This window comes from Dermochelys coriacea, chromosome 10 (assembly GCF_009764565.3).
Source record: "Dermochelys coriacea isolate rDerCor1 chromosome 10, rDerCor1.pri.v4, whole genome shotgun sequence".
NCBI lineage: Eukaryota > Metazoa > Chordata > Testudines > Dermochelyidae > Dermochelys > Dermochelys coriacea.
In genome coordinates, this window is record NC_050077.1 from 63,373,157 (window position 1) to 63,396,867 (window position 23,711).

A 23,711-nucleotide genomic window follows, 5' to 3' on the forward strand; every position below is an offset into this window, starting at 1 on the left:
CAGACAAATTAGAACTAATATGCATTAACACAGTCAGTCTCTGGGCTTGCAACTCCAGGTCTGTGAAGCATTGCTTTTTATTTGACTAATTTATTACAATACTAATTTATTATGTACTAACTTGTTAGGTATTTGAGTATTAGTAAGAACTTAAATCCTGGCACTGTGGCAACAAGGTAACATTTCATGTAAAAAATAAAGGGTTCCTATTTTTTTCTCTGAATTATGTCATGAAAATTTTGATTGATATGTTTAAAACCTGTTTGACGGAAACCTGTTTGTCTTTAAATAGTGTTTTTTTCCCCTTAGGGCAAGTTTAGTGTTAGCTTACATTATCTTCCTAGTAACTGTTTTAGTTCTACCTAATACCTAACTAATGGCTGCATCTGTAATGCAGATGTTTATGGTCGCTCTGGTCTACAGATGACTGGGGCCATTGTCCGCAGGCAGCGCCTTACACTTTTTGGACATGTCGCAAGGATGCCACAAGACGTTCCAGCGAACGCCGTTCTCCACGTGGCTTGTAACATCCAGGATAAAATTCCATCAACCAAGGGGTGGAGGCGGCCTAGAGGCAGACCCCATAGTATATGGGTTCATAAAGTCTTTTCTGATGTTGGACTCTCAGGACATCAAGCCTTTGCGGTTGCGCAGAAACGGACCAAATGGCGAACAATTGCTACGGCGAACTGTCTGGCTAAGTGTTGAAGAAAGAGAGAGAGAGAGAAGACCTGGTAGAACTTGGAGAGTAATTTTGTGGTGATATTAGACGAGGAATAGATTTTTAGTCTGAACATTCAGAGGTCAAATATGCTATTCCAAAATCATGCAGCTGCTTTGTATCCTGGTAATGCATCTGTTACTTTGCAATTTACATGACAATTAGTTTCTTTATGTAGGGCTTGACAGCTCCCATTAAAGTCAAATGAAAGACATCCATTTACTTTAATGAGAGTTGGATCAGGGCCTTGATAAAGAAACTAGCCGTCATGTAAATTGCAAAGGTATCCATGTGAGTCTCTAGCTATTTATAGCAATCAAATTCAAACTTTCTTTGATCCGGATAAGATGAAAGACAATCATTGGGGAATAAAAGAAGGAAGATGAAACATCAATGGATCCTCTCCCTTTGATGTAGAAGAGGTTTCCCATGAAGTCATATACTAATTTAGATTTTAAATTTTTAAAATAATATTAAATTTATTCATAACTCTTGAGACGTGAAAGTATCTACTGGAAACAAAGTAATTTTCTTTACTATGTCTGATCAATTTATAGTCTTCTGTAGGTTGTGATGATAAATTAAATTTTACTGATTGCAATTGTTTCCTTGTTATGAATTAGGATGAATAATTATGCATTGACAATATGTGGACTTCTTTTAAGTTGATATTTTTCCTTTTTCAGTTTAAATGGCAAGAGTAGGTTCACTAGATCTTCCTTTAAAAATATTTTTCATAGACTATAAAATCAGAAGGGACTACTGTGATCATCTAGTCTGCCCTGTTTATACCACAGGACACAGAACTTCCCTGAATTAATGTCTGTTGGAATTAGAGCATATCCTTTAGAAAAACATCCAATCTTGATTTAAAAATTACTAGTGATGGAGAATCCACCACAATCCTTGGTAAATTGTTCCAATGGTTATTACCATCACTGTTAAAAATGTGCACCTTATTTCTAGTCTAAATTTACCTAATTTCAGCTTTCAGCTTTGGATCTTGTTATATCATTATTTGCTAGACTGAAGAGCCTATTATCAATTTTTTTGTTTCTCATGTAAGTACTTATAAACTGTGATCAAGTCACCCCTTAACAAAAGGAAGATTAAGCTAATCATTCACATATTTCTTCTCCGTGCCCTCTCCAATTTAAAGTAAGAATGGAGGAGTGTGGAGATTGTAGGGCATCAACAGAATGAAGTTGCAGTGTGGTTTATTAGTAGTCATCCCATAAGAATGGAGATCAGCTTTCCTGGGTTCAATTTCCAATTCTGCTGAGTGATCTAGGTAAGGTCACTTAACTTTTCTGTGTCTCAGTTTCCCCATCTCTAGAACAGGGATAATAATATCCACTTCACAGGGTGCTGTGACATTTAATTAATTAATGTTTGAACAGTGATTTGACAGCTTCATTTGAGAGTCGTTTAGGGTTCAATCCTGCAAGGTGCTGATCAACTCCTGGAGGTTATGAGCACCCTCAACTCCCACTGACTTCAGAAGCTTCTCGGCACCTTTCAGGATCAAGCCCTTGAAGAACTATGGGTTAAATCCACCTCGACATGGAGGACCTTCCCTACCACTTAAGAGTTGTGTGCAGGATGGGGTGCAGACGAAGTGACTATACAACTACTACAGAACATTACAGCACATCTCTTCAGCAACACTGGCTATTGCAAACACATCAAACCTGTCCCCTACTTTCTAGATTAGCATTCCATAGAATATCGAATCAAGTTCAAGGTTATCTTCATAGCGCTCCATGACCTGGTCTACTATATTTAAAAGACTGACTAAAGATCTGGGATGAAGGCCGTGGTCGACAACTCGCTCTTCTGACACAATGTACTTTTCTACCGGAAAGGGAAAACTCATCTATGCAGGAGACAGAACTTTCTTGGGACCTGATCTCAGACTGTGGAATGAACTCCTTTAGGAAGTAAGGACATCAAAAACAAACAACCCACCTTACTAAAACAAAACACTCCACTGCACACATTTCTCCCCTGCAGAGCTGATGAGAGAACAAACCACATGGGACCGAAGAGAGTCATCTTACTTAATACAGTACTGGAAAATGCCCAAATACTACTGTGATGTGCTTGGTTTAAGAAACTATTTCCAGTAATTCCTCACTTAACGTCATCCTGGTTAACGTGGTTTCATTGTTACATTGCTGATCAATTAGGCCTTGGCTACACTTGCAAGTTAGAGCGCATTAAATCAGCCCCGGGCGTTCTAACTCCTGAGGTGTCCACACTGGCAAGCATGTAGAGCGTCCGGACTCTGTGGCTCGAGTGCTCCTGGTAATCCACCTCCACAAGAAGCATAAAGCTTGCTGCGCCCCGGCTGGAGTGCTGCGGTGCCAGTGTGGACGCCCTGGTCTGTTAGTGTGCTCTGATTGGCCTCCAGAAGTGTCCCACAATGCCTGTTCTAGCCACTCTGGTCATCACTTTGAACTCTACTGCCCTGCCCTCAGGTGACCAACCATCAGAACCTCCCTTTAAATTCTCTGGGAATTTTGAAATTCCCCTTCCTGTTTGCTGAGCAAGGCATGTGGTGCTCTCAGCTCATCTTTCCAGGTGACCATGCCTCCATGCGCCAGGCAATCCCCAGTATGGAGCAATGGCAAGGTGCTGGACCTCATCAGTGTTTGGGGAGAGGAAGCTGTCCAGTCCCTACTGCGCTCCAGCCATAGGAATTACGATACCTATGGGCAGATATCAAGGGCCATGATAGAAAGGGGCCATGACCAGGACACAGGGTTAAAGTGAAGGAGTTGTGGAATGCCTACCACAAAGCCCGTGAGGCAAACTGCCGCTCCGGTGCTACCCCCACGACCTGCCGTTTCTACAAAGAGCTGGACGCGCTTCTTGGGAGCGACCCCACCTCCACGCCAAAGAAAACCATGGACACTTCAGAGGCCATAGCAGCACAGAGTGCAACAAGGCAGGAGGAGGAAAGCAGGAGTGAGGGTGCTGAGGAGGGGGGGCCCAGAGGCCAGAGGACGGCTTGGCATCCCGAGATGCATGCAGCCAGGAGCTGTTTTCAAGCCTGGAGGAAGGTAGCCAGTCGCAGCGGGTGGTGCTTGGGGAAGAACAAACAGCAGAGGAGGTGCCCGGTAAGTGGCTTTTATTTTGGGAAGGTAGTTGTTTGGTGCGGGCTCCTGGGGCGAGGAGGGTTGCAGAAAGAAGGGTTAGAGCTGCGTGCATGCCTAGATGCGGAATAGGGTGTTGATGTGCTCTCTCACATCGCGGTAATTGACCTCAGTGATCTCACTGAAGGTCTCATGTAGAAGCTGGGCAATGCGCTTGTGCAGGTTCCTTGGCGGAGTTACTGTGCTCCTTGTCCCAGTAAGGCTAACATGTCCATGTGACTGTGCCCTGAGGGGTGGGGAGACCATTGCTGCACACAGGCAAGCAGCATAAGGGCCAGGGCAGAAGCCGCATTGTAGTAGAAGACCCTCCCTTGCTTCCCAGGTCACCCTCAGCAGCGAGATATCTTCCAGGACGAACTCATCCTATGGAAAATGTGAGGACAGTGTTCATTATAGGGGCCCCCTGCAGTTGTTGGCTCTCCCCAGGGCACAGTACCCCAGAGGACAGTACAATCCTGAAACAATCAGTCCCCCCTTGCCCCTGTGCTTATTCACCATTTTGGGGCCCTTGTGGGTTATGTGCACTCACTTTGGCACTTTCTGCTATTGTGTGAACTGTGCTGGTCTTTAAGTTCGGCCAAGTCATTGCTCTGTCTGGTGTGAACAATGCTGCCTCTGTTAAGTGTTGCATTTTGGCTTTACAGATGCAACCTTGAGATTCCAGCCGTCCTTGTTATCAACGGCCGAAAGGCTGCAAAGAATCAGGAAGCAGCCGTGAAGAAGCAAGGAGGACCTTCTGCATGAAGTCATGCAGCAGTCCCTTACTGAAAATCAAAAAATACAGGAGTGGCGAGAGACCGAAAGGAGGCTCTGCCAGCAGAATGCAGATTGCTGGCACCAAAGCACGGAGCGACTCCTAAGCATTAGGGAGTGCCAAGTGGACTCGATGCAGGTGCTCACAAAACTGCAGATGGAGCAGATCCCCCCGCAACCCTTGTCCCAAAACTCTTTCCCTTGTTCCCTCATGTCACCGCCAACCCACTTCCCCCAATATCCTGTTTCTTATCGCCACCAGCTGCCTCCAACATCTGTAGCTTCACCACCCAGCCCTGCAAACTACAACCCTTACCCACTGCACTCAACCCCCATCACCATGCATTTTAGCCAGCCTGAAGTGCAGCACTCATTGCACGGCACTCCAGACAGGAAGGCTGAATATAATACCAGGACATTCGCAAATCTGAGATTGTCCCGTTCCCCACCCCGCTCCCTTCCCTCGTCCCACACAGCACAGATGTGTCATGCCATGTGTGTTTCCCCAGCAGTTGTGTTTCTTTTCAATAAATGATTTTTTTGGCTTTGCAAACATTCTTTATTGCATTAAGTGAAAGATAGTGTAGCCCAGGAAAGCAATAGGCACTGCAAGTCAGTGCATCATACGTAGAAAACACAGATGCCTCCTAGCACTGGAACCACTGCACTTCACTTCTGTGCAGGGCACCAGACATTACTGGTGGCTTTCAGCATCAAATTGCTCCCTCAAGGCATCCCTAATCCTTACAGCCCCACGCTGGGCCCCTCTAATAGCCCTGGTCTCTGGCTATTATCAAATTCAGCCTCCAGGTGTTGAATCTCTGTGGTCCATGCCTGAGTGAAGCTTCCATCCTTCCCTTCACAAATGTTATGGAAGGTATATCATGCGGCTATAACCATGGGGATGTTGTCATCGGCCAGGTCCAGCTTCCCATACAGACAATGCCAGCGGCCCTTTAAATGGCCAAAAGCCCACTCCACAGTCATTCTGCACTGACTCAGCCTGTTGTTGAACCTCTCCTGTTGTTGAACCTCTCCTGTGTATGGTTTCATGAGCCACAGCATCAAAGGGTAAGTGGGGTCTCCAAGGATAACAAGGGGTATTTTGACTTCCCCCATAGTGATCATCTGGTCTGGGAAGAAAGTCCTGGCTTGCAGCTTCCTGAACAGGCCTGTGTTCTGAAATATGCATGTGTCATGCACCTTTCCAGACCAGCCTGCGTTCATGTCCATGAAATGCCCGCAGTAATGGACAAGCACTTGGAGAACCATCGAGAAATACCCCTTCCGATTTATGTACTCGGAGGCTAGGTGGTCTGGTGCCAGAATTGGAATATGTGTCCCATCGATCGCCCCTCCACAGTTAGGGAAAACCATTTGTGCAAAACCAGCCACAATGTCATGCACATTGTCCAGAGTCACATTAATGGCGATTAATGGCCCTGCAAACTTGCATCAACACGATTCCAGCGGTTGACTTTCCCACTCCAAACTGGTTAGCAACCGATCGGTAACTGTCTGGAGTTGCCAGCTTCCAGATTGCAATAGCCACATGCTTCTCCACCAGCAGGGCAGCTCTCAATCTCGTATCCTTGCGCCGCAGGTTGGGGGTGAGCTACACATAGTCCCATGAAAGTGGCTTTCCTCATCCAAAAGTTCTGCAGCTACTGCTTGACATCCCAGACTTGCATGATGATGTGATCCCACCACTCAGTGCTTGTTTCCCGAGCCCAAAAGCGATGTTCCACTGTGGTGAGCATGTCCATGAATGCCACAAGCAATCTCATGTCATATGCATTATGCGAGTCGACATCATCGTCGGACTCTTCACCATCACTTTGTAGCTTAAGGAGTAACCCGACTGCAATTTGTGATGTGTTGGCGAGACCCGTCTGCATATTCCTCACAAGTTCAGGATCCATTCCAGACCGAAAGGGAAGACAGAGTGTGCAGTACAAAACTGTTGAAAGATGGCGCCAAATGTGGACAGAAGCACAGGGATTGCTGGGAAGAGAAGCGATGCATCACGGGGCATTGGGACAGGACCCAGAATGCCCCGTCTCCCCCTTCCCACAAGCCACAGCGCCAGAATGGGAAGAGGTGCTCTGTGGGATGGGATAGTTGCCCATAATGCACCATTCCCAATGCCACTGCAAGTGCCACAAATGTGGCTATGCCACTGCGCTTGCAGCTGACAGTGTGAACACACGGCAGCGCTTTTCCTGCTGCGGTCTCCGAGGGCTGCTTTTACTCCCGGTGCTGTACATCTGCAGTGTAGCCATGCCCTTAGAGAACATGCTCGTTTAAAGTTGCACAATGCAACCTTATAACGTTGTTTGGCAGCCGCCGGCTTTGTCAGCTGCTTGCAGGAAGAGCAGCCCATGGGAGCCAGCTGGTGGGGGTTTGGAACCAGGATGGACCAGCAGCACCGCATCTGCTCCCCGAAATTCCCTGTGTGGCAGCCATCCAGCAGGCTATCAATTGCCAGGCAGTTCAGCTGCCCCTCCCCCCGCCCCGCCATGTGCTGCTCCTGCCCTCTGCCTTGGAGTTGCTCCCCTGAGCCTCCTGCTTGCTGTGCGGAGTGGGGGGTGGAGGAAGAGGGGTGCTAATGTCAGGGTGTCCCCCTGCTTCTGCTCCTGCAGCAGGTGGGGGGGGACACCACACTAGAGGGCTCAAGATGGAGGGAGCTTCCTGGCAACAGCTGCTGATTTATTTAAAAAGGCAATGTACTTAATGTGGGTCAGTGTACTTAAAGGGGCATGCGCGTCTCTCTCTTTCTCTCTCTCTCTCTCTCTCACACACACACACACACACACACACACACAGTGTGTGTCTCTGTCTCTCCCTCCCTCTCTCTCTCTCACACACACACTCAGGGCCACCCTTAGGCATATGCAGCATATGCAGTTGCATAGGGCACCCGAAAATTTGGGGCACCCCTGGGTCTTAGTGGTCCACCCTTCCCTATCCCTGTTTGACCCTTCCTGCAGGCTTCCCACAGCTAGCTGCTGCAGCCTGGTGAGTCTTCCTCCAGAGGGAATCTAAGTAACTTAAAAGTGAAAAAACTTCCAGCCTGCCAGACCTATTAGCACAGAGGTGGGCAAACTACGGCCCAGAGGTCGCATCTGGCCCTTCAGATGTTTTAATCTGGCCCTCGAGCTTCCTCCAGGGAGCGGGGTCCGGGGCTTGCCCTGCTTCGCGTATGCTGTGCCTCAGTGGCATGTCCCCCCTCCGGCTCCTATGCATAGAGGCAGCCAGGGGGCTTCGCACGCTGCCCTCACCCCTAGTGCTGCTCCCACTGGAACCACGGCCACACACATACACGCACGCATGGTGTGTGTCTCTGTCTCTCTCTGCCTTGCTGGGTCTCCTCCCTCCATTCCTGCTGCCTTGTAGAGTGTGAGGTTACATTAACAACAACGCCTTAACCCTTGAGGGCTCAGCCGAGTGCTAGTTCATCATTTAGCAGTAAGGCATCCCCTGGGAAATATCCCACCCTCTGACTCCTCCACCTCAACCAAGCTTCACAATAATTTGCAGTGTACAGTATTAAATTGTTTGTTTAAAACGTACACTGTGTACATATATGTGTGTGTGTGTATATATAGTTTTTTGTCTGGGGAAAAAAAATTTCCCTGTAACCTAACCCCCGCTATTTACATTAATTCTTATGGGGAAATTGGATTCGCTTAACATCGTTTCGCTTAAAATAGCATTTTTCAGGAACATAACTACAATGTTAATCGAGGAGTTACTATAAAACAGAACAGATCAGAACAGAAGCGTATAGCATACAGGGGCACGTCTATCTCCCTTGCGTCCTGCAGAGCGGGGTCCCCACCCTGATTCCACATGTTGTTAATTTTTAGTTATAAAGCACTTAAAATAGTCATCTCCTATGTCTGTTTTTTTTCAAACTAATAATCTTTTGGAACTAAATAAAATGAAAAAATGGGACAAGTTTCTATACAACAGTCTCTTGCATCTCCATAATTTAGATAGCTAATCAGGAAATGAGCTGCATGCAGTGCTGAAAATTTAGCTTCAACCATTACTTAGAGTGAGTAATGATTTTCACCAATACAGTCAAAATAAAAGCCAAATCTAGCTCTCTGAATTCTTCCCTTTCTCCCTGGCATAATTAACTATGACTGCCTTGATAGGAGGGTCAGGCACATAGAAAAAAATACATACAGTTAAATGATCATTACTCACTAGAACATAGAATTAAAGGTTTTCACTAGAAACAAACATTTTGGGGGTTAGATCCCAAAGTAATTTTACACACCATTTTTTAAACTAGAAAAGTTATTACAAAACATTTACAATATTTGTTAACTTCTCTAATCTAAGAGCTGAGAATATGTTTCTCTATTTGTAAAACAAATAACATTACTCCAGAGTTAATTGAAGAAAATGTAACTACACCCACAAAAACTAAAATACTAATAGGAATTGTTCAACAGGTTATGTTTTTAGTATCTAAAAAAACCCTGTGAAATTATGTGCCAGTTCAGGCCCAGATTCAGGAAAGCATCTCTATTCAGAACTGCACTTTAAACCATATGCTTAAGCCCCAATGAAGTTAAGTACATGCTTAAGTACTATCTTTAATAGAGATGAATTTAAGGAAGTGCTGAATCGAGGCTGGTGAGAAGTGCTAGACTGATAATATTGAAGACTACTATGTTCTATTTACCCTTAGAACATAGACTCTGACAATCACAGCATCTACTGTCTTGCCAATGCACCTCAATCCTGAGGTGGACGGAGGGCCTCCACTGGTGAGAGGTGGACAGGCGGAGATGTGGTGATGGACTGCAGAGAGTTGTGTTGATGGGTGGTAGGCAGTGGTGAGGTTTAATTAGACTCAGCCAAGAGTATATCAACGAAGATGCCAAATCTTCACCAAAATGAATAAGGGTCACACAATCCAGCCCACTCTGAGGTACAAATATTTACTACTCAGAATGATAAAGGCACTGGGACCTCAGCAGTTGTAGCTGGTTTTGTTCCTCAAAGCAATCATTTCCTTAACTCTATTTGATAAAATATTCCAACCTTTGGATTACAACTCTGTCTTTACCAGGGATGTGATTAAACTCTAATGAAATCAGCCTTTAAACCACTAAATACAGTTTTAAAAAGCTGTAATCTCCTTAAAGAAGTTTTTCATCCCAATTAATTTTCATCCCTAGAGTGCTAGGAGTTTAATGAGTTTAACAACGAAACTTTTAGAAGGCTCCTTGCAATCTATGTACAGAAGTGCTGTACTCCATCTGAATTTGACTCAACAGTGTAAATGTAATATATTTGGCACAAATGCTTTAATTATCTAAAAGGGGATTTTGGTTACAATGTGAATTGCTTAGCCTTTTGTAAAGGTAATGCTGAATTCAGCAGCAAAAACAAAAGAAAAAAAAAGCAAATGATTTCAGTAAACCTCTTTGGCTGCTACTTTTGCATAAACTTTTCTAAAACTCACCATGTGTATTAGGATTTTGATAACAAAGGAATTTTTACAACTCTGAGAACTTTGTGACAGGTCAGAAGATTACTAAACCTCCTAAAAGAACCCTAAAAATGTGTCTAGTTGTACTCTTAAAGCCAGAAACGACTTTATGATATTGTTATATTGCAATGGAAGGTGGAGTATAATGAAAAAGTTCTCTTTCATGTGGCAGGATGATAAGGTAATTTTATTAATATTTTAACAGATTTGCCTTTATTTTATTTTTTTAAAAAGTCCAGACCCAACATGTGATATTTATATAATTCTGGAATTTTCAAATCTGTAACCTATCATATAAATTATTCTTTTCTGTCATGTGGACTATTGACTTCTATTTAGAAACTGGATCAATAGCCAAAAGAGATGTATTGAAAACGCTTATTGAACTCGTCTATTTTTCTGCCATGTACTTTTCTATTTTGGTTCTAATTCTCTCATTTAGTTTTTAGTTTAAAACTATAGGTGGAAGAAACATTGTAAGAGTATGATTATAATTAAGTGAACTCTTTGGTTAGGATTTTGGCTGAATAAAAGATAAAGGACCAGACCCTCAGCTGGTGTAAATTGGTTTCAAGTCAATGGAGTTTTGCCAGTTTACAACAGATGAGGACCTGGTCCAGAAAATTCAATGTTATAGTTTCCCTATCATATTTCCATACAGATAAATTACTCTCTTATGTCTTAATGGTCCAAAATTGCAAAAATTTAAATTCCTGAAGTCTCTGCACCTTTGTGCGCCTATATTTGTATGTGCACTAACTACATTTGGGGACACAAATTGTGACATGCCTAAATATGCATTCATACAAATGTCTGTTTTGTACATGCATTCGTAGTAACTGCACACACACAAAAATCATTGTGCAAATTCTCATGTAAAATTGCATAAAGACCACAGGGTTCATCTTTATAAATCTGATGAGTAAATGTCAGTTGCCTGACCATAACTTTGATTTTTGTGCATTCAAGAATCTCGGCTGTAATCTGCACAGCTAGTACCGTATATACTTCAGTTTGGGAGTTTTAATAGGTACGGTAGGGATCTGGGAGCCCTGGATTATGTTTTGGACTCTGCCACTAACTGTTTCATGCCTCATACATTTACTGCTGCTTTGAGGAGCAAGATTGCTCCCTCTTCAGCTTTTACGCAGTATTGCGAGCCATGCTACCAGTGCTAGAAAGAAGGGAATGAACAGAGGCAGGGGGCCACCACATACAAATCATAGGAGAATTATCTTATTAGTTGTGGCCACATGATAATAAATTACTTGTTTTTGTTATTGATCTGCTGAGAATCAACTGAAAATCGACAAGTTGAGTTTTAAAAACACGAGGTTCATGAAATGTTAAGGACTTACTGTGTTCGTCCCCGCAGTCTGAATGTTTAGAGGTGCACATGCAGTGAAATTATTTGGAAATGATGTTTTAAATTAAAATTGGCAATTTCCCTCAGCGGGATTTCTTGTTTTGCTGAAAAATGTTACAATTTGTAATGAAGACAGCAAAGAAGTCTAAAATAAGACTATAAACCAGTGTGCCGGAAAGCTGATTACGTTACCATGAGGAGATGTGAACTGTTTCTTAAAACCTGTCAGGAACCCAGGCAGAATGTGATGGGAAAGGTCCTAGACAGAAACTCTACAATGAAGCTGAGAAGAGACAGAGTAGCTTTAGGGATAATATTGCTTCCCTTATTCTAACAAAGTTCCTTGTTCGGTGTTAGAAGAAAATGAGTTTTTACCATTATAACATGACACTCACCATATTTTCCCTTTATTCAGGAGAACATAACAGATGCTTCTTTGTAGAAGCCACATAAAACAAATTCATCTCCCAGGTGAAGAATAATCTTGGTTCTCGATTATGTGATGCCCAAAGCTTCCTTTTGAAGCTGCAGATAGGCTGTCCTAAATTAATTCCTGTTGCTAGGATACTTGCTGCATAGGTTGGCATGGTACAGTCCCCACTCTTAGGCTACATTTGGAGCTAGAGTGTGATTCCCAGCTCAAGTAGATATATTTGCACTCTCTCATCAAGCTAGTGTGCTAAAAACAGTAGTGTAGCTGTGGTAGCCCAGGCAGTGGTGAATGGCTGCGTGGGCTAGCCATCCAGAGTACAAGCCTGCCCAGACCCCATAGGTACATACTCCTGGGTACCCCGCAGCTACACTACTATGTTTAGCATGCTAGTTTGGTGAGAGCCAGTGCGAATGTTTGCTTGAGCTGGAAACATATCCTTAGCTTCAAGTGTCGATGTAGCCCGACACCGCTGAGCCAGAGAAAATGTTTCCTTTTTTAAATTAATCCATAAATCAAATACAAATGGGATCCCCTGAGCTATAGGTATCCAGTGTAAAAGGAGACACTGACAGCTGCTTATTGTTAACAGTGAGTGGAAGACCAAGAAGATTGCCTCCTGAATGGTTGAAATTTCTCTGGAAAGCATTGAGTGACACCTTGCTGCAGGAGCCATGTCGTTGCCATTCCGAAAGGAGTTAGAAAAATATAAGAATATCAATGAAGATGAAATTCTCAGCAAACTATCGGAGGAAGAGCTGAAACAATTGGAACATGTTCTTGATGACCTTGACCCTGAGGTAGGTTAACAGGACAGAAATGGGACTGATGTTTCAAAATGAAGTAAAAGAGACTGAGGATTACTTATATTCCAGGCCCATAGAGGTGATCACGTGTTCTAAAGGATAAGGCACTAGACTAGGAACTCTGAGACCTTGGCTTTATTCCCTGCTCTGCCACTGATGTGCTGTCTGACATTGGGCAAGTCTTTGTGCCATCCCTTCTCTATTTAGACAGTAAGTTCTTCAGGACAGAGATTCTCTTACTATGTGTTTGTACAGTGCCTAGCCCAGGGGTCTCAAACATGCGTCCCGCAGGGTTATTTTCTGTGGCCCATCAGCTCCCTGCAGCCCCTCCCAGCATTTACCTAGAGCGACTCTGGCCTAGCACACACCGGGGGCAGGGCAGGCTCCCTCCCTGTCCTGCTCTCGTGCCGCTCCAGGAAGTGGCTGGGACCTGGGGGAGGGGGGGTATAGGGGTCTGTGTGTTGCCCTGGCCGCTCCTCCAGGTACCTCCCCCGAAGCTCCCATTGGCCGTGGTTCCCCGTTCCCTGCCAATGGGAGCTTCGGAGGAGGTACCTGGAGGCGCGGCCAGGGCAACACACAGACCCCTGTGCCTCCCCCTCCCCCCCCAGGTCCTGGCCACTTCCCGGAGTGGCACGGGGGCAGGGCAGGGCAGGGCAGGCAGGCAGCCAGGGCAGGCAGGCAGCCTGCCCTGCCCCTGGTGTGCACCGGGCCGGACCCGCCCCCCGAACCCCTCCTGCAGCCAAACTCCCTGCCCTGAGCCCCCTGCTTCACCTTGCATCCCTCCTGCACCCCCTGGGGCAGGGAGGGGGCAGAGTTGGGGTGGGGATTTCAGGGAAGGGGTTGGAATGGGGGCAGGGAAGGGGTGGGAAGAGGCAGGGCAGGGGCGGGGCCTCACAGAAGGGGTGGAGTGGGAGCGGGGCTGGGGTAGCAGGCGGGGGGTGGTCAGTGGTGCAGCCCTCGGGCCAATGTACTAGTCCTCATGTGGCCCTCGTGGTCATTTGAGTTTGAGACCCCTGGCCTAGCCTAATGAGGCTTTATTTTGGTTGGGGCTTCTAGGCACAGCTATAATCAAATCATCATCATTTGTTTGTGAACATCACATTCTTTTGAACTTCTGAAATATTTTGACTCTGTATTTTCCCACTTACAAATTTTTTTAAGTGGGGAAAATTTGCTTTGCCAAGACTTAACTGAGCCAAACACTAGTCATCTCAACTCAATTATACATCAGCCATATCGTTAGGGCTCTACATTAAGAAAATATGGTAGTGTTGCAGACCACATTCACAGTATGCTTAGAAACCTGTGACCTGGAGAAAAGATTACCTTTCACTTAAAGAAAGCTGGGGCTGAGGTCACTGATACGGCTGCTGTTGAGAAGTTTGCACTGTGGTTGCTTGCATAATATCAAAGCTTTCAAATTGATCTAGGAATTTAGCTATCAGTTTCCTAGTTTTCACCAAAAGAAAATACTGGTACCAAGATGTTGAATAAGATAGAATGGAATGAAACTTGAAAGTACTTTCAAGGACACTACAAATTATTCAAGGACATTCCATACTGCTAGCAATCCAGTCAACCCGGCTCCCTGGCCAGTAGAAATGATTTTATTTCCTAAACTAGCAGACCAAATCTGGTTCACACTGGAGTGAAAATAAGGATGAAGAAAAAGGTTAATAATTTCCAATTTCTTAGCGCTCTATCTGAAGATTAGCCAGTAATGGCAGTGACCAACCATATTTTCCAGCAAGTGCTTTCTGTACACTCAATTTATTTACTGAATATTAGACTCTTGTAGTCATCTGTACTGGGATAAAAGGGTGCGGGGAATGGAGAAAGAGGAGTGGAAATAGAAAACAACAACAACAACAAAAAGAGGGGAGAATTAGAAAGAGAAAGAGACACCAAGAAGAGTAGGTAAAGTTAGAAAGGGAGGGAAGTTAACTCTTTCCTCTACCCTTCACCTGTCCTGTTTATTTTGACTATCAGCTTTTCAGGTCAGGGACTGTACTACTCTATTTGTACAGAGTTTGCACAATGGGTCTCAGTTGGTCCTTTTGCACTACTGTAAAAAACTCAGTTAATAAGGGGTCAGATATATTTGTCTGAAAGTACTTGAGAATGTAATTTTAATAGTTACAGCTAGTCAATACATTGCTGCACATTATTTGCCACTGAAGAATATTATGGTAAAGAAATGGCTCCACTTAAAAAAAAGTACCCTATAGCAGAGTTTAAATTCAGAACATTATACAAACATGGCATCACTCTCTCTACAGTTTGTGAGCACCTATAGGATAATAGGTTTATAAGGAATAGCCAGCACAGAATTGCCAAGAACAAACCATGCCAAACCAAGCTAATTTCCTTCTTTGACAGGATTACTGGGCCAGTGGATAGAGGGGGTAACAATAGATGTGATATATCTTGATTTCAGTCAGGCCTTTGATGCAGTCCGACATGACATTCTTATCAGCAAACAAGGGAAATGCAGTCTATGTGACATTACTATAAGGTGAGTGTACAAATGGCTGAAAGACTGTACTCAAAGAGTAGTCATCAATGGTTTATTGTCCAACTGGGAAGGCGTATCTAGTGGGGTCCTGCAGTGGTCAGTCCTGGGTCTGGTACTATTCAATATTTTCATTAATACTTGGATAATGGAGTGGAGCATATGCTTGTAAAAAAAATGTGCAGATGACACCAATCTGAGAGTGATTACAACACATTGTGGGACAAGAAAAGAATTCAGAACAACCTTGACAAATTGGAGAACTGGCCTGAAATCAACATGATGAAATTCAATAAAGACAATTAGGAAGGAAAAATTAAAGGCACAACTACAAAATGGTGACTATCTGGCTAGATGGTACTGCTAAAAAGGATCCGGGGCTATAGTGGATCACAAATTGAATATGTATCAACAGTGTGATGCAGTTGTGAAAAGGGCTAATATTCTGAGGTGTATTAACAGGAGTGTTGTATGTAGGACATGGGAGGTAATTGTCCCACTCTGCTTGGCATTGGTGAGGCCTCAGCTGGAGTACTGTGTCCAATTCTGGGTGTCTCACTTCAGAAAAGATATGGATAGGTTGGCAAAAGTCCAGAGGAGAGCAACAAAAATGATAAAAGGTTTAGAAAACTTGACCTATGAGGAAAGGTTAAAAAAACAGGGCATGTTTAGTCTTGAGAAAAAGAAGACTGATTTTCAATTATAAGAGTTTTCTTTTGGGGCTGTTATAAGTAAAGGGCTGTTATAAAAACAACAGTAATCAATTGTTCTCTATGTCCACTGAAGATAGGACAAAAAGTAATGGGCTTGATCTGCAACAAGGGAGATTTAAGTTAGATATTAGGGAAAACTTTCTAACTATGAGGATAGTTAAGCTCTGGAACGGGTGTCCAAGGGAAGTTGTGGTGTCCCCAGCACTGGAAGTTTTTAAGAGCAGGTTGGACAAACACCTGTCAGGGATGGTCTAGGTTTAGCTGGTCCTGCCTCAGCGCAGTGATCTGGACTTGATAGCTTCTTGAGATCCCTTCCGGCCCTACATTTCTGTGATTCCCTGATTCTGTGTAATGCTACATACCGAAAGCTTCCTCATCAGGGACCAGATTCTCAGCTAGTGTAAATCAGCATCGCTCAAATGATGTCAGTGGAGCTATGACAATTTATGCAATCTGAAAATTTGGCCGCAGGTGTCTGTGTTTTAATAGTATCATGCTGTCATGAGACTTGAGGACTTCTTGAGGTTCCTCCCAGACCAACATTTTTATGATTCTGTATCTCATATATTTTGGTAGAATGCACTTCTGCCAGCGGGCTTCCGACAAAAAGACCAGACCAGTAAAGCTGCCACAGGCCCTTTCGACAGAGATCGACTCCTTTCATACTTGGAGAAGCAAGCACTGGAACACAAAGACAGGGAAGACTTTGTGCCCTTTACAGGGGAGAAGAAAGGTAATGGTTCACCCTCACCAATGCCTACAATAACGTAGTATTTGAACGTATTAATTACAAGCTGTGGGGCCTCTCAGGGAAATTAACCAGGGGGAGGTGGACGGAGGCCAAATCATAGGCTTTTAATTTAGAGCCAAAAATACTTTTTAAAGCTAACCTAATAAAACACTAGTTTTATCTATGGTCTAGTGTCCTGCTCACAAGACCAGGAGCCAACAGCTCTGGAGATCTAATCCCAGTTCTTATAGCAACTACCTCTGTGGGCTTGGGGAATATACTTAGGTGCCAATCCAGCCAGGTGCTGGTCACTGTGCCCCCAATTCAGCAAACCACTTAAGCACTCCCATTGACTTCACTGGGTCTAGTCATGTGCTCACAGTTAAGCATGTGCTAGATTACTATTATGGATTAGACCCTTATTTAGACACTGTCAACTCAAATATCACACTCCTTTCTGAATAATTGTTACCTGCTATTGCTATAAGTATCACCTAAGATCACTGTAAAGCAAAGAGATTAGAGCAAACAATTATTTTTCCAGTTGCTTTCTTTGTACATTTGACAGCACTATTCACACATTCAGTTTCATCATTCCTCCTGTTTTTACAGGGGTTTATAGCCACAAAGGAGAGAAAAACATTTTAAAACACAGGAAAGCGTGATTGTAAAACCCCAAACATTGGCAAGGTGACTTAGGCAGGAGTGGCATTTGGAACTACTTTTAAATTCACTCCTTAAACAGCTGACTAGATTTCAAATATACTGCATCCCTTTAACATCACTGCCTCATTTTCCTCATCTGTACATTGAAAATAATATTAACACTTGCCTAAGACCTCCTATCAGCAAGGTACTTCAGCATGTGCCTAACTCTGAGCATGTAAGTAGTTCCATTTATTTCAATGCGGCATGCTTAAAGTTAGCCATATGCTTAAATACCCAGCCAACTGAATGACTAAATGATTAACAACCTACTCTGACCCCCAGGGAAGTAAATGGCAAAATTATTGACTTTAATAGGACCAAGATTGGTCCCTAATTACTGTTTACAAAAGTGCTTGGAAGATATAAAGTGCTATTTATATGCTAAGTGTTGTTACTATTACTACATTTCATTTTCCTCCTTTTTTAAAAACAGACATCATAAAAAAATCTTTTCAAAGAGCGATGACACATAGATCTCTCTAACTGAAGCATTGTTTTAGATCATTGCACATTGTCTTTCCTATTTTCTTCTCTAGCACCTTATCCAGTTTTTAATTTTAATGACATAAGGCCTGATTCTAAGTTCATTGAAGTCAATGGTAAGTATCCCATTGACTTCAATAGGTCAGAATTGGGAACATATTGTTTAGAAAGGAAAAACCAGTCTATCTGAGAAGGGATTTATTACCAACCCCTCCTCTTGTGTGACCTCTTATGCAGAATCTGTTAATATCATGTTAAACTGTTACAGATTTCCTTTCTACTATTGACTAATGATTCTTCTTATAAGGCCAGTATATGGATTTAGAAAAACAAAACCAAAATCATATTTTTAATTTAAATATATTTTTCTTTTAAAAAATAACCCTATTTAAAATATAATTTGAAATTATGGCAACCTAAATTAAGCTATACATTTACCATAATCTATTAAAATTATTTAAATTAAATAAAAATAATATTAAGCAGTAAATGCTAGCTGCTAAAATTTTAAAACAAGTCAAATTGTTGAACCGGAGGAAGTCACTGGCTAAGCACTTGGAACCAGAGTTTGCTGAAGTGCTAAACCAGAGCTTTTGACACCAGTAACCTCTTCTGTAGAGGTGTAGAAAGAATATTTATTTCATTTCAGGTTATTCAGCAAGTTCAGAGCAATAACTAGCTCAAAGTTGAGAAACAGATTAGGTGCTGAAAAAGCAAAAAGCTTATTTTTCTCATCCAATCTATAAATAAAAACTAGGTCTGAAAGGACAAGATCTACTAGTTCTAAAATCTTGAAGGATATGGTGACTAGAAACAAGCAGTTCAATTCACTAACTACAGATGATACTTCCTTTATTTAATAAAGTAGTTAGTTTTAAATACAAAATGTATTTTGATAAACTTTTTTCTTATGTATCCAGCACATTTAAGGTACTATTATTTAACTAATAAAATAATTTTAAAATGCTGTTTTTGTGGATTTTTAACTGAATTCCAATTTACATCCATCTAAAGTTTGACACAGATCACAAGTAAAAAATCATCTATTAAATAACATATAACAACATTTTCTAACATAAAAAGTGTAAAAAATTAAGAATCTGAATAAATGTAGTAAGCTCTATAGTTACTTAAATAAAAGTATGTAGATGCTGCATATCCTTCCGGTTAGCAAAAAGAAGTACTAAATTCAGTGTAAAAGCTACATTTAGTTACAAATCAATGTGTTTTAATCAATGAGAATCAACCTTTCTTTAGGAAAGAAACTAAAAGGTACAAATACAAAACATGATTAAAATTGATACTTTAAATCAAGGTTTCCTGCTTGCTGATTTGAGTCATGATTCAAGTTGATGATATAAATCACTCTGCTTTAAATCAATCCACCTTGGGCATGTGTATATTCACATTGGCTCTGTCACAGGCATGTCTGATTTTTAATGATTAGTTAGTGTTGATTTAGAGGTAAGATTTGTTCCTTTTTTGTCCTGTCTATATTAGAGAATTTGAACTTCCACTGTTTGGATCCCTTAGCAGACCTGACACACACTATACACAAAATTGTACCAATGAGGCTCAGGATTTCACACCACCCTCAGGATTGCACTTGCTCTGTGTAAGGGTAATCATTGTGTTGTCCACCACGATGTCACTCTGCACTGTGATATTGGGTAGTTTTTCATCTTTAGGTTTTCTTTGGATACTCTTAAAAACATATGATTCTTCAACGTGTTCTGGTTGTATTAGCCCTGATTATTAATTTACAGCTTCTGTGATTTAGTAACATCACTGTTCCACAAACCACAAATAACTGTACTTCTCACCTGTCCCTCGGCATAGAACCAGCTCAGCCTCCCTTGCACACAAAGCTGCTCTTATCTTAGTTATTTAGTGTCAACTAAATACGTCACAAATGCTGATTCAGGGGGTTATTAGAATTGTGAAGTTATACCAGTGTTTTTATGCTAAGGCAATTATTCCCTTGATTTCTTGTGTCCCTCATTTGGGCTCTTTGTCCCAGATTGAGTCCCTAGTGTGAGCATTAGGAGATTAAAACATATGAAAAGAAACCTTATGACCACTGCTTTATGTAACTATTTGGCAATTATCTAAACAGGGAACTCTGCTCTACTCTCATTGAAGTTGGTGGCCAAATCTTTTCAAAATATCTGTGCCTTCTTTTATTAAGACTGACTATATTCCTATATTATTTTAAGACGTACCTATTTAACTACTGTAGATCAATAAAGACAATTATGTCCTGTTCAGCACCATAGCGTCTGAGAACTTGATGGTTTGTCCACCAATTTGTGTGCTGGTTTAAGAGTGCATGACTTCAGGAAAGAATCTGCCTACTTTAAGCCTGGCATTCCCTCATGCTGGGACTGCTGGAGCCTGTGTGCGCTGTCATCTGACTAAAGTGCATGTCTTAACAGGAGCATTCTATAGAGATTGTTTTCTCACACACACACACAAAATCCTGGCTACAGTGAAGTCAGTGGCTTAACTCTCATTGACTTCAGTGAGGCCAGAATTTCATCCTGTGTTCACTGCTTTAATTTTGTTGTCCTCCTTCCCTCTGTGCTACATAGGTGCGGCACTCTGTAATTTGAATCCAATAAAATGTTATTGAGACACCCATCTACCACGTAAACAAGCACTGCGGGATTTCTACAAGTTGTAAAATGAGTCTTTTCGAATGTGATGCTGATCAAATCTGATGAATGTTGCGTAAGAACTAGGAGCAATTAGGGCTGGCTGTAGATCTTAGCACTAGCGTTCCTAGTCTCAGACTTATTTAGCTTGGCAAAACTCATTGAATAAGTAACTATGACATGAATGTTTTGAAAGAGTAATGGCTTGATTCTCAATTACATTAGGGGCTTCTCTACATTGGGAAATTGACTGGAATAGCTATTGCTGTAAACTATTCTGCAATGGCTGTTCCATGATAGCTTCCCAGGGGGACACTCTTATTCTAGAATAAAAGTCACAAGCCCTAAGGCCCCTTTAAACTCTACTGCCAGCATAAAGGGGCTGGAAAGTGGGTGTGCATATAATTTAGACCCACTTTCCAGCCCCTTTACACTGCTGGAGCAGTATAAAAAGAGGCATTAGTGAAAATGAGAATCAGGCCCTAAAATTTCATCTTAATGTTAAGGTTACCCTGTGAATTAAAAATTAAGATCTTGGGCCTCTGATTCTGGAAAATTAGAAACGGAAGACACAGAATCCAATATGCCATCTAGCACAAGTGCCCTTTGAGGGATGTCTGTATGTAAGTGGGATTCAAGTGCATCAAGCTTTGTTTAAGCTTTTGTCACTATTTTGCACTTTGCTATTTGTCTTCCACTAGGAAATATATTCTTTCAAGATTAACCTTTGGAAGAAGCATTCCACTAGCTAAGTGAAATTTCTACACGTTGCTATGGGTGTTATGCAAAGCTTACCCTGCCATGGAAGATCTGTGGCAAGCTGAAAAGAAAAAAGAGATGTATTTTAAAATCCAGCTCCTCCCCCTTCTCCTCTGATTGTTTGTGGTCCATCAGTTTCCTTATCCAGTGTTTCTGCCTTCTTTTGTTAGCTTTTCATCAGGAAGTTCTTGACAAAGAAGCATCCAAAGATGAAATTTAGTTGCCTGCATTGGTTCTTATATGTTTAGTATTGCCATAAGGTTTTGATTATGCTACACAACAAGCCAAAACAAATTCCAAAGCTAATGGGGAGACATTCAGAGGAGTCAGAACACAGGAAGTATTAAACACTAGCTCAAAGGGGACTTAAGGGTATGGAGAGTTGCCTCGTAGCTTATTGTAATCATGTTTGCAGTATTTGGCAAAAACAACTGAGTGTATGGCTTGCATTATAGTTTTGGGCCTCTGCCATAGGTTAGCTTGTTAACTTGCTACATAAATTGCTTTAAGGAACTAAAGGTTCAATCCTGTAAAATGTTGAGTGCTCTGCACCCAGTTCAGTAAAGCACTTAAGCATGTGCTTAACTTTAAGCATGTGAGTAATCTAATTGATTTGAATGGGATTGCTCATGTGCATAAAGTTAAGCACATGCTTAAGTGCTTTGCTGGATAAGAGTCCGAGTATTCAGCACCTTTGAGGATTGCACCCTTGATGGCCAAGAATTCAGTTGCCACAGAAACCACGTGCCCCAAGATAGCAGTTATCACTATCCAAATGGTGTTGGTTGTCTGCCCCCAGATTTGAGCCTGAAGAGTGTAGAAAATGGGCACTGCTTTTGGAGATTCCTCAACTTTGGAATTTGTTCCCACTTGCAGGCTGCCAAAAGCAGAGGTTTGATGACTTTCAAGAGCTGATATCAAACATCTTTTTAGTTTGGCCGTCTCACAAGCAGGGGGTTCATTATTGTTGAGCAGCAGTGAGATGGTGGGAGATACGTCTGATTTTTGTAGCCACAGGGAATGACAATCTGTAATGTTTACTTTGTAGGTTTTTGGACTAGCTCCTATCTGTAACAGATGCTCTAGCAATTCTTATATTAGAGTCAATAAACTCCAATTCAGGAGACATGCATACTGACCCACTGCATTACATAAATACAACTGTATCGATGGTCAGCCACGTTTGTACAATTATGGGGCCTGTCCCTGCATCACTTGCAAGTTAATGAGAGTTTGGGTGCACAGGAAAGGCAGGATTAAGTCCCAAAATGTTAAACACTGATGATGATACTACATAGGCATAATCATATAAAAAGGAAGCCTTCGGGAGGACACAGGAATGAAACTATGTAGGGGCTGTGTTGTAGCTAAAATTGAACAGGTTTCAGGAATGGAAAGGATAATCCTGTGGCTCAGGCAAGTGAGCTGGGTTCAGTTCTCAGCTCTGCCACAGACTGCACAAGTCACGTCATCTTTCCTTTCCCCCATCTCCTGTATCTAAAAGGAGTACTACTAAAGTAGTATCTATCTAAAAGTAATTTTAGTAGATTTTATTATCTAAAAGTAATCCTACCTTTCTCTCTGCCTTTGTTTAGACAATAAGCTCTTCATGACAAGGGCTCTCTCTTACTCTCTGTATGTACAGTACCTAGCCTGTTGCAGCCCCGACCTTACTTGAGGTCTCTTGGTGCTACCAGAATATAAGTTTGTTTATTATTAACAACATTTCCCCTTCTGCTTCCCCTGCAGAGGTTGCCCCATGTGACACTAACAAACAGTAACTGAAAAATAACCCAGTTATTAAACATATTAAGATATGACCATTCAAATTTAGAATGTAAGTAGTAAAAGTTGGGTACATCCTTGCTTCCATCCAGTACTGTTATTTCCAGTCAGTCCTTCAGCATTATCCTTGTTTTCTATAATATCTCCTGCTCCTTGCCAAACAGTTTCATGTTGGGTCTGATCCAGCTCCCATCGAAGTCGGTGGAAAGACTCCAGTGGATCAGACCCAGGAGGACTAGTGCTGGGAAGGGAAGGGGAAATCCACACTCTTTGTATATGACTAAATGTGAACATTTTTCAATCCGCTGAAAAAACAAAAGAAAAAAGGAGGAAAATAATGACTAAACAAGAGCTTTTTTCACCAAACTGTTGTTATCAGCCCCCCTCCCAAGAAGAGACCATCGATCTTGCATGTACTCATAGTGCCAAGAATACTGTCAGCGTTCAGCAATAAAAATAATGACAATCCTTTTCGGAATGAATACGGGTATTTTTCCCAACCCTTTACTACAATAGGTGCTTTTCTGATAATGGATTCAAGTTTAAGAGTTTTTAGCCTTTGGGAGGAGAAACCCAACTAAAATATCAAACAGCTGAAAAGAGTGGAAAGTTTAAGTATTT

The 23,711-nt window shown here is 42.3% G+C and overlaps 1 protein-coding gene across 1 annotated transcript in view; it reads left to right on the forward strand.

The window, feature by feature from the left end:
* The window catches only part of LOC119862719 (tropomodulin-2), a 68,493-nt gene that overhangs the window by 19,986 nt on the left and 24,796 nt on the right, over positions 1-23,711 (forward strand). Inside the window, exons 2-3 of the mRNA XM_038419920.2 lie at positions 12,533-12,740; positions 16,548-16,704. Coding sequence (XP_038275848.1) covers positions 12,615-12,740; positions 16,548-16,704 — 283 coding nt within the window. The 5' untranslated portion in view covers positions 12,533-12,614. The remainder of the gene's footprint in view (positions 1-12,532; positions 12,741-16,547; positions 16,705-23,711) is intronic.